The sequence below is a fragment of the Salvelinus fontinalis genome, chromosome 17, assembly GCF_029448725.1.
Source record: "Salvelinus fontinalis isolate EN_2023a chromosome 17, ASM2944872v1, whole genome shotgun sequence".
Lineage (NCBI taxonomy): Eukaryota > Metazoa > Chordata > Actinopteri > Salmoniformes > Salmonidae > Salvelinus > Salvelinus fontinalis.
Genome location: NC_074681.1, coordinates 37,226,774 through 37,246,298, shown reverse-complemented (window position 1 = coordinate 37,246,298; position 19,525 = coordinate 37,226,774). Strand labels below are relative to the sequence as shown.

The window sequence follows — 19,525 nt, the reverse complement described above, 5'->3', positions numbered from 1 at the left end:
GAGCAGAGGACAGAGTGAGAACCCCCCAAAATACCCTGCTGCCGTAGTGTAACCAACATGACAGTAAGGGTTGTATAAGGACAATGAGCTATTTTTTATGGAGAAAATCACAATGTCTTCCCACTAAAATCTGATTATGAAGTAGGTCATTTACTCATTGAACATTTATTAGCAAAATGATGTAATATGTCAAATCTGTTATATTAAATATTACTACAGTCTTATTAGAAAGCTAGAAAGAAAAACCCAAAGAGTTGTGCTTAGCTTCCGATGACAATGTTTTGGAAGGCTTCCCCATAGTAACTTTCCACCCGCCTCTTTTCCACATCTGTTTCCGATGTTATTACAGCAACATGCCGGTAAGCAATGATCCTGTATGAAAACCATCTGTCAATCTGCCGTGTGTATGTAGACGTTTGTCCACGTCTGAGAGAGCAGGTCCCAAGGCAGTGTGAAATAATTGCTAGTGACAGATTTATCAGTATCCACACAACTGCTTTTAATAAAGCAAACGTATGTTATTCAGGTTTGACAGCAGTAATGGGTTTGGTTTGAATTGAGGTCAAATATATATATTTCTGTGCCTGAGGATTACGTCTGGTCTTAGGCAAGATGTAATTGTTATCGTCTCGACCACCATATACTCTGCATCCCGTTCACATTAAAGGATCTGTGTGAGCCACAGCAAACATGAGGGCAACAGTTTAAACCAACAGAATCTCTCATAAATGTGACTGGGTGGTAGTTAGGTAAAACCTGGTATGAATCATGTGGTCTAGGAAGGAAATTCAATCTGATTCAATTCATCATATAAATCAACTATTGGTTTTGCCCTGCAATGCATGTGTGATACTGTGATTTAAAGAATGATTGGGAAATCATTTTCAGAGGCCTAACAAAACACATGCTTACTGACTGAATATAGAATTATTCTATTCTAATATAGGATTCCTCCGTTTCCCACGATACCCAATAATGTCTAATCACACACCCATGCAATCAATCACGGTCCCAAAGAGGGAACAGCTCATTTAAATCCTTCTATTATCTCTTCAATAGATTTCAATCGCAAAGTCTGGCAGCGGCCAAGTCTGAGAGAGCAGGTCCCAAGACAGTGTGAATTAATTGCTAGTGACAGATTTATGGGTTATGGTTCACATTGACTCATAGACACCATGCACCAGTCCAATGCCAGTTGTGCTACTTACGCCAATGTGGTCTCATTTGAACCATTCATAACCATTCGTAACCTATGTCACCTTGTTACAGTGGGTTATGTTATTCCATACAGACAGTTGTGATTCATCTTGTAGTTCTTGGTGATTCACAGACTCAATAAGTCTGAATTGAAATGGGGATGTTTTATAAAAATCTAACGTTTGGACTGTCTTTCTTCGCTCAACTTTCTGTATTCAGTATGTGTTATGCTTGGAGTTGAACACAAAATTGCAGAAGTGAAAATGTCCATGTCGGCTCTTCTGGGAAACTGTTAAAATTGGGGGTGGGGGGTGTGGTTAGAAAGCCGAGGTTGCCATGGTGAGTGTGAGTGAATCAAACTATGCTTTAGCGAGTTTCCAGAGAAAAAATCATGGTAGTGTTTGCCCAAATTTCCCAACATGAAAACAATGGCCAGCAAGAGAGTTCTAACAGGCCCAATCATTGTAGCCTGGTCCCAGATCTGTTTGTGCTGTCTTGCCAACCCATATGGTAAACTGACAATAAACATAGTAGTTGACAAGAGAGCACAAACAGTTTTGGGACCAGGCCATCTTGACCTTGTAAGAACCCTTTCTGGATGTGGTCTGACTGCGTGCTTCTCAGATGTTTGCAGAATGTTTGCTTACTTTACATTAACAGTGATGCAGTCACACAACCAGGGAGGAGTATCTGGTTGAGCATGTTTATAAGATGAAAATAAACTATTGTGACGTATCCAGTCGGGGGCTGTGTTGACGATATTATGCTTTTGGAACACACTCTAAACTATGCATGAGAACATGTCCTTGGCTTCTATGACTGACTTATGTCACTGGTGGCAAGGTTTCCCTTTCATGGCCCTGGCAAGTTGGGTCTTGACTCTGTAGTCATTATTGTCATATTCTGCAGGTGTCTCATAGCAACATGAAGGAAATATATCACAAGCCTTAACAAGATATCGACATAACTTCAATTCTGCATTCCCCACCGAGCAATGCTGTACAAGTGCCTTTGTTCAGCATTTCACCCAAGGCTGATTTTGTGTGTCAGAATTCATTACCACTATTATAAAGCATTCAGGGTTCAACCTTATCCCAGCTATACCTGCAATCACTGTTTTTTTTAAATATTATCTTGACACTTTTGCCACCTAGTGGAGGGGTTAATGGGAGAGGATGGGGGAGGTTTGGATTCTCTGCTCATGCAATAAATTAGCTTGTCTTTGTGGTCACTCCTGGGGCCCCTGTGATGAAAAGTGGAACATTCCTGACCTGTGAGGGCTGTTTAGATTTCTGGTCCCAGCTATGAGGTCAGAGAGAGGGGGGTGCAGCGTCATTTCCCACATCCCCCTCATTTTGCAATCTAAGTCAGTGTCTTTTCACTTCTGAGTAACACATACATATACTGTCACCTTCACTTTTTAACGGCAGACGGGGTGACGAAGTATAACACTGGGAAATTCCATTAAAACATCACAGTGGTTTCAATTCGATTTCTATATCCTGCATCCCTAGACTTTCTTATCTTTCGCAACTCAAGAGGCAGAAATCCTGTATGTCACCGTGCCAGGTACTGACTGACAGGGTTGTAGGTGATTAAATAAATATTTGTTTGCCTTGCATTTGTACTAAAAGCATGCCTTGAAATGGCAACTTGTAATATACATGCCATGCCTGTGGTATCAGCCATTTCACAAAATGCATGGAATGTTATTGGATTCCTACTTGCTTATGTAGACTGGGTGCAATAAAGTCCAGACAATTTCCTGTTTTCCGTTCTAGATATTGCAAGAGTGACTGATGGACGAGCCTGCCCCTAGCTGACCATATCTACAGAGTTTTATCTCCACCTAGTGTTGACTACTGCTCTGGTCATTTGAAATGATTGGTTTCAGATTTGATTTATCTTAATCACCTGAATCTGAGCTCTAATCCCAGAGTAATGAAACACGGTCCTTACACCTATCGCACAACCCAGTGACGCACAACACACACTGTAAGACCCTATAAGCCTTTTACACCTATGGATATAGGCACGCAGCCAATCTGAGGTAGTCCCGTTCTTGCACGGTGTACAATCGGCCTCCATGATGTAATTTCCGCAGATTGAAGATTATGAATGGATGTGGCCCATACTGCAAAAACATGATTTGAATGACAATGCATGTCTTGCATATCACATACACTGAGAAAAAGTGCACATCACATACTGACAGAAAATCATCTACACCTCTCAACAACCCCTCTGTTGCTCTCTCCATGTCGCTCTCCCACACACATATACTCTTCTCTGAGCAGGTCTAATTCCTAATCCTATTATACACGTCACCATAAGACTTGGGAGAGATGTCACTATGATGATGTCGATAATTAATTCACGTCTAATTCCACACAGCCTTCCCCAGCTGTCTTCAGACGAAACCCATTCCTACGCATCAGCAACAACAAACCTGGTCAGGACTATAAGGAGACTAACCTGCAAGAAGGAAGTGCAGCTACCCACACAGGTAAGCATTGCTGCTGCTATCGTTTGATTATTAATTCATATTGAACCTACTTGACAGAGCAGTGAAAGATGTGGTGTAATTCTCCACTAGGATTGGAGAAGATAAATTATGAATGAAAGATTTGATAAAATCTGAAGTGATCATCCATAATGTTAGAAGATACACGTGGAAGATAGAAGATGCAGAAGATACAAAACATTTGGCCTACTCTATTCTGTTTCTGTAGAGTGATAAGGATTTCAACATTTCAAGGTCATGTCACCAGAACAATACAAGACAACATCAGGCGCCCATAATCATAATTCATGCCAACATCATGGGAAACATTGAAATGCTTTGCTTGTGCATGTACATATACCTAAAGACTATTCTGTAACTTACTGTAGGACAATACCAACTTGGGGGACAAATGAGCCTACAGTACTGGGAGTTTACCTTGGACACAATGACGACGTACAAGACAAACCAAAATAACCTGAACAAATATATAAACGCAACAATACAGATATGCATCTGTTGGTCACAGATACCTTTAATAAAAGGTAGGGGTGTGGATCAGAAAACCAGTCAGTATGTGGTGTGACCACCATTTTCCTCATGCAGCGCAACACATCTCCTTCGTATGGAGTTGATCAGGCTGTTGATTGTGGCCTGTGAAATGTTGTCTCCTTTTCAATGGCTGTGCGAAGTTGCTGGATCGAACACACTGTCGTACGTGTCAATCCAGAGCATCCCAAACATGCTCAATGGGTGAGATGACTGGTGTGTATGTAGGCCACAGAAGAACTGCGACATTTTCAGCTTCCAAACTTGTGTACAGATAGATCCTTGCGACATGGGTCTGTGCATGATCATGCTGAAACATGGTGATGGCAGTGGATGAATGGCACGACAATAGGCCTTAGGATCTCGTCACGGTATTGCTGTGCATTCAAATTGCCATCAATAAAATGCAATTGTGTTTGTTGTCCATAGTTTATGACTGCCCATACCATAACCCCACCGCCACCATGGGCCACTCTGTTCACAACGTTGACATCAGCAAATCAGTCGCCGACACGACGTCATACAAACTGTCTGCCATCTGCCCGGTACAGTTGAAACCCGGGATTCATCCATGAAGAGCACACTTCTCCAGCGTGCAAGCAACCATCGAAGATGAGCATTTGCCCACTGAAGTTGGTTACGACGCAGAACTGCAGTCAGTTCAAGACCCTGGTGAGGACGACGAGCACACAGATGAGCTTCCCTGAGATGGTTTATGACAGTTTGTCGAGAAAGTCTTCGGTTGTGCAAACCCATAGTTTCATCAGCTCTCCGAGTGGCAAGTCTCAGACGATCCCACAGGTAAAGAAATTCTCTAAAACGATGTTGGAGGCGGCTTATGGTAGAGAAATGAATATTAAATTCTCTGGCAACCGCTTTTGTGGACATTCCTGCAGTCAGCATGCCAATTGCACACGCCTGCAACTCTTGAGACATCTGTGGCATTGTGTTGTGTGACAAAACTACACATTTTAGTGGCCTTATATTGCTCCCAGCACAAGGTGCACATGATCATGCTGTTTAATCAGCTTCTTGATATGCCACACCTTTCAGGTGGATGGATTATCTTGGCAAATGAGAAATGTCCATTAACAGGGATGTAAACACATTTGTTCACAAAATTTGAGCAAAATAAGCTTGTTGTGCGTATGGAGACTCTTTGGGATCTTTTATTTCAGCTCATGAACCATGGGACCAACACTTTACATGTTGCGTTGATATTTTTGTTCAGTGTACATTGACATACTGTACATGTTTTGTAAGAATCTAACAAGTAGTGTTGGCAGTTATTGTATTATCAAAGATTAAGTTTAATTTTAGCTTTTTAGAAATTATGGAGTTCATTCTGTATTACGGTGGCCCTAAAGGCCAAAGTAGCTTTTCAAATTTAGTGACAACGCACACAGAAAGTCAATGAGGAAGGTTTCCGGTTAAAGAGATGTTGTAATGTAGTTGCTGTAATGTTGAAGAGGGAGAAAGAGAGATTTTGGGGCAGGGTGTCCTATATCACAAGGGTTATCAGGATTAGTAAGACTTCGGTTTGACGCATTGTTTTGAGTTGGCCTAGGAACACAAGACACACACTCAGAAGCATAGGCTTGTAAAGAAGCTTGTTTATGGCCTCTTCCGATGCTACACCTGAAGAGTTGTATTGGCTCCTCATACAATCCCTAGGCTTTGGCTTAGTGGTTATGAGGGTCTGTATCATACATGTGGCACATTGTCATCTTTATGTCCCAGCTGTCTTACACATGTAGGCCCATGAATTAACACAGTCTTAGAAAACGCTAAGTATTAGACCTAATCATAATCTGATAATACTGCATCAACCTGGCTCCCTCTGAATGTCTCTGACAATCACAACTTACTGCAGTATACAGTACACAGCCCGGACACCGATGAACCAATGCAATGCTACAGTTTTGTTACAAGCCAGTCTCTTTGACAAAATGGTGATAAGAAAACGGTTTTCATTGCTAATCTTTGGGATTTTGTCTCTTCATTCAGAAAGTTCAGTATGTCAAGCCCAACACCAGCTGAAGATGAGGTGCAAGCAATCCAAACAGGTGACACGTCATCAACTGATCACCCTTATAGTGAACTCTTTTTTAGGTCCGTTTATCATCCAAACTTCAATTAAAATGAGAGCGAAGTCTGTATTAACTCTCTTTCTGATGCACAGACCTTTCTCTGTTAACCTCTATTCTTTGTTTTCACATGTTGATCGACCCCTCTCAATCCATAGAATTACAAATAGAACACTAGAATGGAGTTTGACATTTGTAATGTTTCCTTACCAGTATGGCTGCCGTTATCAGCACATTCTAGAGATGTAGTTAAATGACATCAGCCTCTCTAGTCTATTATACATGTCTCAATTCCTCTACAAGGCCCCAAGGGTGTAATCAATGACTGGAGGAAGTTCAAGTGTGAGGACCAGGACACCCCTCCCAGCAAGAAGGCGCTCCTCAGACAGATATCCAACCCCCAGAGCGACGACATCCACGACAGACTTAACCGCAAGGTCAGTCAGCGTTCAAACACAACCATACAGTCAGACACTAAGAGACTTGACCACAGAGGGAGGCATATGTCTAGCAAAACTCTTGAGAATCGAGATGTGTTTACGTGACCTATTTTAACCCATAGAAATAAAATGACTAGAAGGGACTTTTCCATTCAAGTCAATTCTACTTCTATGTTTCAGCCCCCATACATAATACGAATGAGCCCTGACTCAGCTCCTATCACTTTTTCTTGACAGATGAGTGTCCAGGAGTACGAGATGATTGCAGAGGAGGATGAGAAGGGCCTGCGCAAGTACCGCAAGCAGTGCATGAAGGAGATGCACGAGCGATTCAGCTTTGGGCCGACATTCGACAGCGTGGTGGAGCTGGACAATGGCGAGGCCTTCCTGGAGGTCATTGAGAAGGAGCACCGGCTCACCCTGGTAGTCGTCCACATCTACAAGGACGGAGTCAAAGGCTGCGAGGCGCTCAACTCCTGCCTAGACTGCCTGGCCACCGAGTACCCCAGCATCAAGTTCTGCCGCATCGAGGCGGCCGCAACGGGAGCCGGCGAGCGCTTCTCAGACGACGTGCTGCCCGCCATGCTGGTTTACAAAGCAGGCGAGCTGCTAGGAAACTTCCTGTCCATGACACAGCACCTCAGCGAGGAGTTCTTCGCCGCCGATATCGAAGCGTTCCTCAATGAATACGGCCTCCTCCCCGAGAAGGAGTTTGTGGCTTGTCCTGATGAGGAGGAGGCGGCAGGTGTTGAGGTGGAGTAAGGTTTTTTTATAGGGTGTCAGTGAGTCAGTGCACATTTCTGGACTCATTAGCCTACTGTAAATGCAGTCTTTTTAAACAGCCTCCAGTCAGCTTCAGTTTACCACAGGCAGTGTCCATTAACATGGGCAAAGCTACAGATTTCAAGCAGCCATTACTAGCTCAATATATGTGTATCACTGCGAAATGCTTTTTCCTTTTCGCTTTAACCATTGTATTGGTATATTATTGATAAGTATATGACATTGCAATCTTTGTGAAAGGTTGTGTTGGCGTCACAGTATGTGATCCTGCGGTTGGAGTAATGCACCCCATTTTATGGCTTGGGCTACTTTATCACCATTGGCCCAATGTCATTGTATTTTCTGCTATATTTTCACGATGTTTGAAATCAAAAGGGATAAAGTGTTAACCCCAAGTCAGTCATTAAAAGCAGTATTTCCCCATGGAAGTGTTGGTTGATTTCTCTGTCTAATTGTTTTAATACTATTAACTAACAGCATTTAACATGAATAGAACACACACCAAAAGTGAGTTACTTTGAACGGACTTCTTTATTCTGCTCATCTAAGTCATAGATGAATACATAAAATACAGTATTTCCGATATTAAGGCCAAGCATGAACGATCCTTTGGGAGGATCAAAGCATAGAATATGCCCATCATACCAAGCATAACCATACAAGAACATAACTTAGGCCTAAATCATTGCAAAAAAACGAGATTCAAACCAGACGCTCTAAGCACTTCTGACGCATGTCCGTTGTTCGTTGTGCCAGCACTGTGGTTGAGGAGCGGTCCGATACGGTTGGCATTAGGCAATATGTGAGGATAGAGCAGAAAGTTTATGATTGGCACATATCAGAATATCTGTTGATGACTGAAAGAACTGAACAACAATTAGCGGGGGAATTTTGAATATATGGCATTAGACATACACTTTCTGAAAGACATTAAAGCATACGCTGTACACGTTTCTTTGTGTAACCTTTTACAACTGAAACAAAAAAAATCAAAACGAACTGTATTTATTTATTGTTTTTCTCTCTACACAATTCTGCTTTACAATTCATATGAAAATAAAATGTTGAATTATCAATACCAAACATACAGCTTGCATATACTTTTATAATAACCATGTCAACTCAATTTCATGAAAATCTAATTAATCAAGCGATTAAGTCACTGCGCATAACAACAGCTCTCGTGGTGTGTGTATCCTGTGCCTCCACCGTTAGTCGCTCAGGTAGATCAGCGAGGTGCCTGTTGCTAGAAGAGCGATTGCGGCTGCCATGGCAACACCTACACAATGACACAACAGTATCCGGGTGAGTGAAGAGAAAGCTATGCTACATACCGGATGCTGATTCATATTTTGGGTTAGGTGTTAGGTTCACATAATAACCACAAAGCTATCGACACTTCCTGTACACGCCTTTACATACGACAGAGCCAGGTGTTTTTCCTGACCATTGTACCTCCTGATTTCTGACGAAATGGCTGTTTGAAGAGAGTATTTAAAAAGGACATACCAGCGTAATATGTTTTGTGGCTTTTGTGGGCTTCAGTGGGATCTTCAGAGGGTGTCTTAGGACGAGCGTCAAGAGTAGATTTAGCCTTCAGGTTCTTCTGAACAACCGTGTTCTTTAGGTCAATCGTAGGAGCTTCTAAATACGAGACATTTTCACCAGACAATGTCAACCTTACACTCAATTGAAGACAAATAGTAGTATGGAAAGTATAGAAAATGGAGATTCAAAACTCAGTTGAGGAAGCTAAAATAATCCATATGATATTATCCGCTTAACCAACATACCAAGAAAATAGCATTTGTTTGAAGAATGAGTAATGACAATCATAAAATATGGGTCTTTCCTCACATGACCAAATAGAAACAGTTGAAAATAAGGTTTTCCCACAACATTGTGTGTCCTGGTGGGGAAATATGTTACCATTTGGTCATGCAGGTGAGTAAAGAAATATACATTCTTTCGGTGTGATCGTATGCATCTCAGGCTAGTGATTGCAACTCTGGTTCCGGCTGGAATACCTGTTTCATTCCTCATAGGGAGTAACTAACACAATGGGCTTTAGTGACTCAAACCAGGTCACTGGAAGATTACAGTTGATACTGTAATAGTATACAGTTATGGCCGCCTGCTACATTGACCCTTGACCCCTGGTTATTATGATAAACCACCTGGGACGGCCTCCTGGGAGGTGTCTATGCTGTCCTCGGGCGTCTCCCAGTCCAGCATCTCTTTGAGACGGTCACTCACATCGGACACACACTCGTCAGGGAACATGTAGTCACACACACACAGGCTCATTCCGGGCACGGGGGCAAACACTCTGCGAGGGAGCCCCTGCTGTACACCGACTGACCCTGCCGAATAGAGGAGAGCAGAAAAATCATTATGTACACGTAGCTACAGATTTGATAGGAATAAATGAGTCATTGTCCTGTATTTGATTTGTCATTGTTTGGAGGTATATACAGTACCAGTCAAAAGTTTAGAGACACCTACTCATTCAAGGGTGTTTCTATATTTTTACTATTTTCTACATTGTAGAATAATAGTGAATACACCACAACTATTAAATAACACATATGGAAGCATGTAGTAACCAAAAATGTGTTAACAAAATCAAAATATATTTTATATGAGATTCTTCAAAGCAGCCACCCTTTGCCTTGATGACAGCTTTGCACACTCTTGGCATTCTCTCAACCAGCTTCACCTGGAATGCTTTTCCAACAGTCTTGAAGGAGTTCCCACATATGCTGAGCATTTGCTTTTCCTTCACTCTACGGTCCAACTCATCCCAAACCATCTCAATTGGGTTGAGGTCAGGTGATTGTGGAGGCCAGGTCATCTGATGCAGCACTCCATCACTCTCCTTGGTCAAATAGCCCTTACACAGCCTGGAGTTGTGTTGGGTAATTGTCCTGTTGAAAAACAAATGGTAGTCCCACTAAGCCCAAACCAGATGGGATGGCGTATCACTGCAGAATGCTGTGGTAGCCATGCTGGTGGAGTGCGTCTTGAATTCTAAATAAATCACAGACAGTGTCACCAGCAAAGCACCTCCACACCATCACACCTCCATACTTCACGGTGGGTACCACACATGCGGAGATCATCCGTTCACCTACTTTGCACCACACATAGACACGGCGGTTGGAGCCAGAAATCTCAAATTTGGATTAATCAGACCAAAGAACAGATTTACACCGGTCTAATGACCATTGCTCGTGTTTCTTGGCCCAAGCAAGTCTCTTCTTCGTTCTATGTTTCAATGCCATGACAGAGGGTATCACGTCTGTTGCAGACACAGTTGATTGGCTTATTTACAGAGTCAGTTGTTCGAATGGATTTAGGAGTGTGTTCATGTTTCCAAGTTTCAAACATGTTCTCAAATGCCATTAAAATGGCAGCAGCAGTATGAGAACCAGCACATTCTTGAGCATACAATATGGGTTTCCTCAGTACAAATTTTTTATTTCATCTTTATTTAACCAGATCAGCTAGTTGAGAACAAGTTCTCATTTACAACTGCGACCTGGCCAAGATAAAGCAAAGCAGTGCGACAGAAACAACAACAAGCGTACAGTCAACACAATAGAGAAAAAAAGAAAGTCTATATACAGTGTCTGCAAATGGCATGAGGAGGTATGGCAATAAATAGGCCATAGTAGTGAAGTAATGACAATTTAGCAGATTAACACTGGAGTGATAGATGAGCAGATGATGGTGTGTAAGTAGTGGTACTGGTGTGCAAAAGAGCAGCAAAGTAAATAAAAACAATATGGGGATGAGGTAGGTAGATTGGGTGGGCTATTTACAGATGGACTATGTACAGCTGCAGCGATCGGTTAGCTGCTCAGATAGCTGATGTTTAAAGTTAGTGAGGGAAATGTAAGTCTCCAGCTTCAGCGATTTTTGCAATTCGTTCCAGTCACTGGCAGCAGAGAACTGGAAGAAATGGCGGCCAAAGGAGGTGTTGGCTTTGGGGATGACCAGTGAGATATACCTGCTGGAGCGCATGCTACGGGTGGGTGTTGTTATCGTGACCAGTGAGCTGAGATAAGGCGTTGCTTTACCTAGCATAGGCTTGTAGATGACCTGGAGCCAGTGGGTCTGGCAACGAATATGTAGCGAGGGCCAGCCGACTAGAGCATACAGGTCGCAGTGGTGGGTGGTATAAGGCGCTTTGGTAACAAAACGGATGGCACTGTGATAGACTGCATCCAATTTGCTGAGTAGAGTATTGGAAGCTATTTTATAGATGACATCGCCGAAGTCGAGGATCGGTAGGATAGTCAGTTTTACTAGGGTAAGTTTGGCGGCGTGAGTGAAGGAGGCTTTGTTGCGAAAGAGAAAGACAATTCTAGATTTGATTTTGGATTGGAGATGTGTGAGATGAGATGAGTCTGTACCTAGGTATTTGTAGTTGTCCAAGTACTCTAGGTCAGAACCGTCCAAAGTAGTGATGCTAGTCGGGCAGGCGGGTGCGGGCAGCGAACGGTTGAAAAGCATGCATTTGGTTTAGCTAGCGTTTAAGAGCAGTTGGAGGCCATGGAAGGAGTGTTGTATGGCATTGAAGCTCATTTGGAGGTTAGTTAACACAGTGTCCAAAGAAGGGCCAGATGTATACAGAATGGTGTCGTCTGCGTAGAGGTAGATCAGGGAATAACCTGCAGCAAGAGCGAGATCGTTGATATATACAGAGAAAAGAGTCGGCCCGAGAATTGAACCCTGTGGTACCCCCATAGAGACTGCCAGAGGTCCGGACAACAGGCCCTCCGATTTTACACACTGAACTCTATCTGGTTGGTGAACCAGGCGAGGCAGTCATTTGAGAAACCAAGGCTATTGAGTCTGCCAATAAGAATACGGTGATTGACAGAGTCGAAAGCCTTGGCCAGGTCGATGAAGACGGCTTCACAGTACTGTCTTTTATCGATGGCGGTTATGATATCGTTTAGTACCTTGAGCGTGGCTGAGGTGAACCCGTGACCAGCTCGGAAACCGGATTGCACAGCGGAGAAGGTACGTTGGGATTCGAAATTGTCAGTGATCTGATTATTAACTTGGCTTTCAAAGACTTTAGAAAGGCAGGCCAGATGGATATAGGTCTGTAACAGTTTGGGTCTAGAGTGTCACCCCCTTTGAAGAGGGGAATGACCGCGGCAGCTTTCCAATCTTTAGGGATCTCGGACTAAATGAAAGAGTGGTTGAACAGACTGGTAATAGGTGTTGCAACAATGGCGAAGGATCATTTTAGAAAGAGAGGGTCTAGATTGTCAAGCCCAGCTGATTTGTACGGGTCCAGGTTTTGACGCTCTTTCAGAACATCTGCGATCTGGATTTGGGTGTTGAAGCTGGGGAGGCTCGAGCAAGTAGCTGCGAGGGGTGCGGAGCTGTTGGCCGGGGTTGGGGTAGCTAGGAGGAAACCATGGCCAGCCGTAGAGAAATGCTTATTGACATTTTTGATTATCATGGATTTATCGGTGGTGACCGTGTCGCCTAGCCTCAGTGCAGTGGGCAGCTGGGAGGAGGTGCTCTTGTTCTCCATGGACTTTACAGTGTCCCAAAACGTTTTGGAGTTAGAGCTACAGAATGTAAATTTCTGTTTGAAAAAGCTAGCCGAGGACTATTCGATGTTATTGCAGTCCGCCACAGGATGTTTTTGTGCTGATCAAGGGCAGTCAGGTCTGGAGTGAACCAAGGGGCTATATCTGTTCTTAGTTCTACATTTTTTGAAAGGGGCCTACTTATTTAAGATGGTGAGGAAATTACTTTTAAAGAACGACCAGGCATCCTCGACTGACGGGATGAGGTCAATATCCTTCCAGGATACCTGGGCCAGGTCAATTAGAAAGGCCTGCTCACAGAAGTGTTTTACGGAGCGTTTGACAGTGATGAGGGGTGGTCGTTTGACCGCGGACCCATAGCGGATGCAGGCACAGACGCAGTGATTGCTGAGATCCTGATTGAAAACAGCAGAGGTGTATTTGGAGTGCAAGTTGGTCTGTATTGTTCATGGCGTCATTATGTCCTCTACCTACGTTATATAAGTATACACGTCCGTTTTGACATCGGTTTTGCACATCGGCGTTAAACTAGACAATCGGGATGATGCCGATGTTGGCATTTTTAGCTAATATCGGCTGATTCCAATATGCTTACCGATATATCGTGCATCCCTACATTATTTCATGTGTTATTTCATAGTTTTGATGTCTTCGCTTTTATTCTACAATGTAGAAAATAGTCAAATAAAGAAAAACCCTAGTAGGTGTGTCCAAACTTTTGACTTGTAATGTACCTCAATGCTGTTATGCAGGAGAACAAATGGGACAGTGAGTATAGCGACAACAAGTGAATGGTCAACAGTGCCATCTTGTGGTTGATCTGCATAGCTTGCTAAGCACACTGACAGCACTGCAGTTCAGTTCTGTTCTGTTAATAATACGAACAATATTTATCTAACCCCCAAGCTAAAGTAGAGAACGAATACTGTGCCTTTGTCCTCCCCCTCCATTAAAAGATCTTCCAGGAACATCTCCACTCTGCTAGACACCGTGTTGATGACATCTCTCTTGATGACCTATCAGGACAAGGCATGAGAAAAAAGTGAAAGATCAAATGTATGCTTATTTCCAAATAACCTTCAGTTGCTAAGACCTGGATGGTGTGCAAGATCTGGTTTAGAGAAAGTTCTGGTTGCCAATGTACTATATATGTGTGTGTGTGTTGTGCAGTACCTCTGTAGCGTGCTTGGCTCTGGGTTTGTTGCTGTGGAGGTAGGCCCTGCACTGCACCATTCCCTTCAGGGTGAGAGACCCACTGCACACCTTCACAGACGCCGTCGACCTCCGCTCTGATTGGGGTTCCGCCTGAGGGAGAGATGACCGGACATTATATACACACCATAGAAATGAATAGAACGGGCTTGGAACCTCTAACCCTGGCAATTTGACTGGTAAACTAATGGATACACTTACAATGGCTAGCTGGTATTGTGATGTAATCATTTCCATGGTAATTTTGAATGTTCTATCAACTGATGCTGGGATTACCATGGTAATGAAGAACGTTCATTTAAATGATGCCAACTGATACAATGTGGCTCATGCAATGTAATGCATTTGTTGTAATGTCAGTTGAGTTGACTCAACAAATCACAGCACAGATTAAAGGGTACACTTCCTGCTTTTACTTCGTGCATTGCTCCTATGGGTACACTCGCAATGGCTGCCAGTCCAGCCCATTATGTCCTAATTGACTTGAATGGGCACGTTTGTTCTATTCAATCGATGATACACACACACGAAATTAGGCACACACTCACAGAAGCATAACACGCAAACAAACGCACAGGCACACACACAAATCAACTTCAGCAAGGAAAAACTCTGAGCCCTTGTTATAAGCTACAACAACAAAAAACTCCCTACTAATGATATTCTTACCATTGGGATGAGGATCTGGGCTCGGAACGTCTGCTGAACAGCCTTTGCATTCTTTTTCTGAACAGAAAACACAGACTTGTTAAAAGCCGTGATCTATTTCTATGAGCGACATCGTGCCACCCAAAAACGACCGCTGCGTTTACCTGCCCTCCCAGTAGCTCCACCTCGCCAGGCATCGCGTCGCCATTGATGAGGCAAAGCCCATCTTCAATCTGCTTCGCCCACGTTTGAAGTCCCTCCTGAAATCACACAAAACAAAAATGATTGGTTCCACTAGAACTGACATTTCAATCTACTGTCCTGTTTGAGAACGTCAGAGTCAAAGTGAGCTCTGCTAAAGAGGACCTCAACAGGCATTTCCTGAAATGTACTGTTGTTAATCTCTCACATAGTAACATAATGCTGACAAGCTTAATAAGGGTGTTATAAGTGTTCCTATGGCGCTTCCTAAGGGTACTATAACAATACATTTACAGGTAATTAATATCCAATATAACCCACTCACCTTCATACACTTTTCCATGTCCTGTGGTAAGACATGCATCTCTAACACAGGGAACACCAGGTTCAGTCCCACTGAGCATGTCAACAATGGCCAGGAAGTACACACACCCGACTGGTACTTCCAATCAGCAGGCTTAGCAGAACTCTGAAATCACCAATCAGAATGCAGTTAAGACCTTTTTCAAAGATGAATATGAACACAGAAAAGAGCAGTAGAGGACAATTGACTGCTTTAAAAAGGCAATACTGTCACACCTATGAACTCACCTTGGGATCTCGAACATCAAATGTTCTGCAAACGACTCTGAGAAAGTGGAGTTAAAGGCGTTTTCCAATGCTAAGGGTTCTCCTTGTATGAAGCACACAACTCGGCAAAGATGTCATCACATTTACTACGGACTATGGTGAAACCACTGTTCATCGTTTATTGTCTTTGGGCAGCGAACAGATGATGCAATTGAGAGCAATTTGACCCATCAGTTGGAGCGGTTAAGGATACTTCCTGGTTTTGGAGCAGATGTGAAGTGTGACCTTCTCTGTTACGTCCTCCTCGGTTAGACTCCATAGCCGTCCCTTGGATATATGCTTGTCCACCGCAAAGATCAACTGCAAAAGACACACTAGTTTAAACTAGAGGCCCACTTTCTATCAATACAGTTCCTGTTATTAATATGTATGATCTCTATCAAAAGTAATACCAACAATCTTGCCTCAGTTTTAGTTTGTGTTGCTTACCCGTCTCAATGTATTTTGAGCCTCTTTGGACAGCTCAGGTGGGGTGACAAGAAACACACCTATAACTGAAATACCTCCCGGTAACATCCGGGAGACCTTCAGAAAACATACATTATTATTATATTATTATTATACATTATGACAGAGTGAGATTGAGATACAAGTGATGGCTCACAATGCTTAAACTGTGTAATGTTATGTGAACCAACTAGAAGACGTGACGTTTTCATTTTAAAAGTTGCATTATCATCGTTATCTACCTGTCTGGCATGCTCGGTGACCCACTCCACGTCCAGGTGTTCCAGTGAGTCCCCAGTTCTCCTGCTGACCGACGGAGAGCGCTGTCCCTCTGTTTCCTTCTGAGGTGTCCTCACAGCCAGCACCACAAAGTCTCTCTGGGACGAACTCTGCCAAAAGAGACAAGAATGTCCTACTTAGGACCAAGAGGTTTTCCTAGTCACGTGACCTAAATAGGAAAAACTCAAGGCCCTCTGGAAAAAGTAGGCTATTTTTTGGTCAAATCGGGCTGTGAGGGAAAACACCTGGGTCGTTTTCAGTAGACACCAAACAGAAGGAAAAAAACAGACTAAAACCTGGGGGGAGGAAGACCGTAAGCAAACAGTTGCAAATGTTTTTGCAAAGGAAACCATTTACACCAAACTGAAAAGTGTTTAAACAAAAATGTGTTTCTATTGGACAAATTCTGGTAGGTCCCTCGCTGTTTGATTCCGTTTAGTTCTGTTGGTTCCTAGTGAATATACCCCTTGCAAAACGTTTTGCTACAGTGTGTACTTATAGTGAATGACAGGAGACTGGTTTGTTGCATGTATAAGATCCATGATGAGTGAACCTTACCTGGCCAATGAGAAGTCCTGTGACACAAGATGCACCTGGTACACTGAGATTGGACAGATATTTCTCCACCACATCCTCTACTATGTAGCCTCTGCCCATTCTGACTACAGGATAAAGAGGGGAAAGGCAGTGACTGCACATTAACGTGCAGTCCAATGACTGCACATTCACGTTCCATCATGAAGATGTCAAGTGATGCTCTGCAATGTTATATCAAAAGTCGTCAAACACAAAAAAAATCTGAATAGCACGGCAGAGTATTTCAAATAACTAGTGAATTGGTTTAGCAGAACAACTTGTTGACACAGAAGCTAATTTAGCTAGCTAACGTTACCGTTAGATAGCTATATATTTCACCACAGCTGTTAGCTAGCTAACGTTAGCACACTAGTTAGCTCAGTCTGGCTCAGTGGATGGATAACTTGGCTTTCAAACAAAACCAAATCCTAGAGGTTTGACAATCGCACCGTTTTGTAAGCTTATGCGTTCATCTTCAAATCACTCAAATGTAGGCTTAAATTCGTTGTTATAGCTACCAGATTGACGTGAGAGTTCACTTCATGAACGGCTCCAGCAGCAGATGAATGTTGATACGTGTGACATCGCTTGAAATTTACGTCACTGCACCCGAGGAAGATGATTGGACCATATAATCAGCGCTACTTCTGATTGGATGATACTTAGGGTATGCTCGTAAATTCACTATGGAGTGCCAGTGCGATCTGGTGTTCCTAATTTCAGAGCGTTTCTCTCTTGGAGCGTTCTCTGGCTGAGAAGTAGGGTTGATCGGAACGTTCTGTCCTCACAACGGCAGTCAAGCAGGCAAGCTAACTAGCTAACGTTAGCTACCTTGCTAGCTACTCTCAGACACAAACGAGAGGACACCTCACTCTGACCATTTTACTCGCCCTATCAGATCTGGTTAGGCTGTTTTCATGATACCCAGAGCGTTGGTGACTGTAACTGTGCTGCTGGCAACAATTTAATTACGTTTTTTTGCCGACGTTTACTGACACCATTATATTCAACGGGTGTTGAAAGTTCTTTAATTAATCAGTAATTCTGCGCGCTGGCACACTCAGACTAGTGTGCTCTGAAATCTGACTAGATAGCCAGAGTTAATTTAAGAACGCACCCTCAATTCACCTATAACGTTATGTGTCGCTTCTTGATAACGTAGGTTTTCGGGAACGGCGTGATAGAGTTGAGGGGTAGGGGGAAAAAAAGAAAAAGTTGAGGGGTAGGGATATACAGTACACAAAATTCCAGTGAAACTTTCTGCTTTTCATCGGCAGGTTTTCTTGTCATGGTCCTTCCTTTATAAACACAATTTTTCTCCACACAGATATTATACATGGAATAATCGGGATATATTGTATAAAAATACTTCTTTGTTTTTAGAATATTGGTGTCGAAATAATATCCTATTGGTGAGCCAACTGGTAAATGCAGAGGATATTTTACTCAGTTATAAGGAATTCTTATCACTTTACAAGGTCCCTGTGACACCTAAAGATTTTGCAATTGTTTTAGACGCCATTCCCTCTGGTGTTGCTCTGTTATTCAGGAACGTGTCAAGACCTGGCCCTCAGAGCCTACCTTCTATTGACCCTGTTGACTCATCAGTAGGAAAGATTTGTCTCTCTTTTGGTCCATTCAACAACAGAGCGATACAAACCTTGTTTCAGCAGGATGTTGTATCTATACCTTATGTCATGCCTTATTGGAATGGATTTATTGATAATATCTGTTGGAAAAAAGTGTGGATGTTGCCACACACATACCTACTTGTTAACAAAATTAAGGAAGATTCCTTTAAAATTATTCATAAATATTATCCTGCCAACTACTATATGAAGAAGTTTAAGGAAAACATCAACTCAAATTGCTCCTTTTGTAATGACCACCCAGAAACAGTGTTGCATCTTTTTTGGCATTGTATTCATGTAAGAAAACTGGCAAGACATCAGTAGATTTATAATTGAACACATTTATGAAGAATTTACACTATTGTGGAGAGATGTACTGCTTGGATGCTTTACATACGATAGAAATAATCTGAAACATTTTTATGTAATTCATTTCATTATTCTTTTGGCCAAATTTCATATACACAAATGTAAATTTACAAACAAGAAAACTAATTTTCTTACCCTACAAAAAGAAATTGAACTGTATTTTAAGACAGTTAAATACTCTACTAACAAAAAAGCTGTTAGAATTGTAAGTGTATGTATGTCCCTTAAGGTCCTTGTGTAATTGTAATGTGATATTGTACCCCCTAGCTCGATTGTCCATTGTATATAATCTATATAAACTTGTGTTCCCTCATGTACTTTCTGTATTGATTTGTTGTTAATAAAATACAATTTTAAAAAAATAAAAAAGTTGAGAGTTAGGGTGGGTGTTGTGCTG

The 19,525-nt window shown here is 42.5% G+C and overlaps 2 protein-coding genes across 4 annotated transcripts in view; one reads left to right on the top strand and one right to left on the bottom strand.

The window, feature by feature from the left end:
* The window catches only part of LOC129813512 (prostaglandin G/H synthase 2-like), a 40,574-nt gene extending 32,596 nt beyond the window's left edge, over window positions 1-7,978 (top strand). Inside the window, exons 10-13 of the mRNA XM_055865805.1 lie at window positions 3,677-3,703; window positions 6,257-6,315; window positions 6,640-6,773; window positions 7,014-7,978. Of these exons, the coding sequence (XP_055721780.1) occupies window positions 3,677-3,703; window positions 6,257-6,315; window positions 6,640-6,773; window positions 7,014-7,538 (745 nt within the window). The 3' untranslated portion in view covers window positions 7,539-7,978. The remainder of the gene's footprint in view (window positions 1-3,676; window positions 3,704-6,256; window positions 6,316-6,639; window positions 6,774-7,013) is intronic.
* Window positions 7,979-8,071: 93 nt separating this feature from the next.
* LOC129814273 (protein odr-4 homolog) lies at window positions 8,072-17,753 on the bottom strand. Of its 3 annotated transcripts, none has more exons than XM_055867294.1 (14): window positions 17,647-17,753; window positions 17,111-17,214; window positions 16,516-16,662; window positions 16,256-16,351; window positions 16,020-16,126; window positions 15,788-15,824; window positions 15,522-15,665; window positions 15,160-15,255; window positions 15,017-15,073; window positions 14,309-14,440; window positions 14,067-14,151; window positions 9,737-9,922; window positions 9,069-9,203; window positions 8,072-8,838 (listed from the first exon to the last, which is right to left on the bottom strand). In XM_055867294.1, the coding sequence occupies exons 2-14, from the start codon at window positions 17,207-17,209 to the stop codon at window positions 8,771-8,773; spliced, it is 1,389 nt and encodes a 462-aa protein (XP_055723269.1). In that variant the 5' UTR covers window positions 17,210-17,214; window positions 17,647-17,753; the 3' UTR covers window positions 8,072-8,770. The 3 variants fall into 3 exon arrangements, with proteins under 3 accessions (XP_055723269.1, XP_055723270.1, XP_055723271.1); XM_055867295.1 differs by having other exon boundaries at window positions 17,111-17,243; window positions 17,647-17,744; XM_055867296.1 differs by having other exon boundaries at window positions 17,578-17,661.
* Window positions 17,754-19,525: the final 1,772 nt, after the last annotated feature.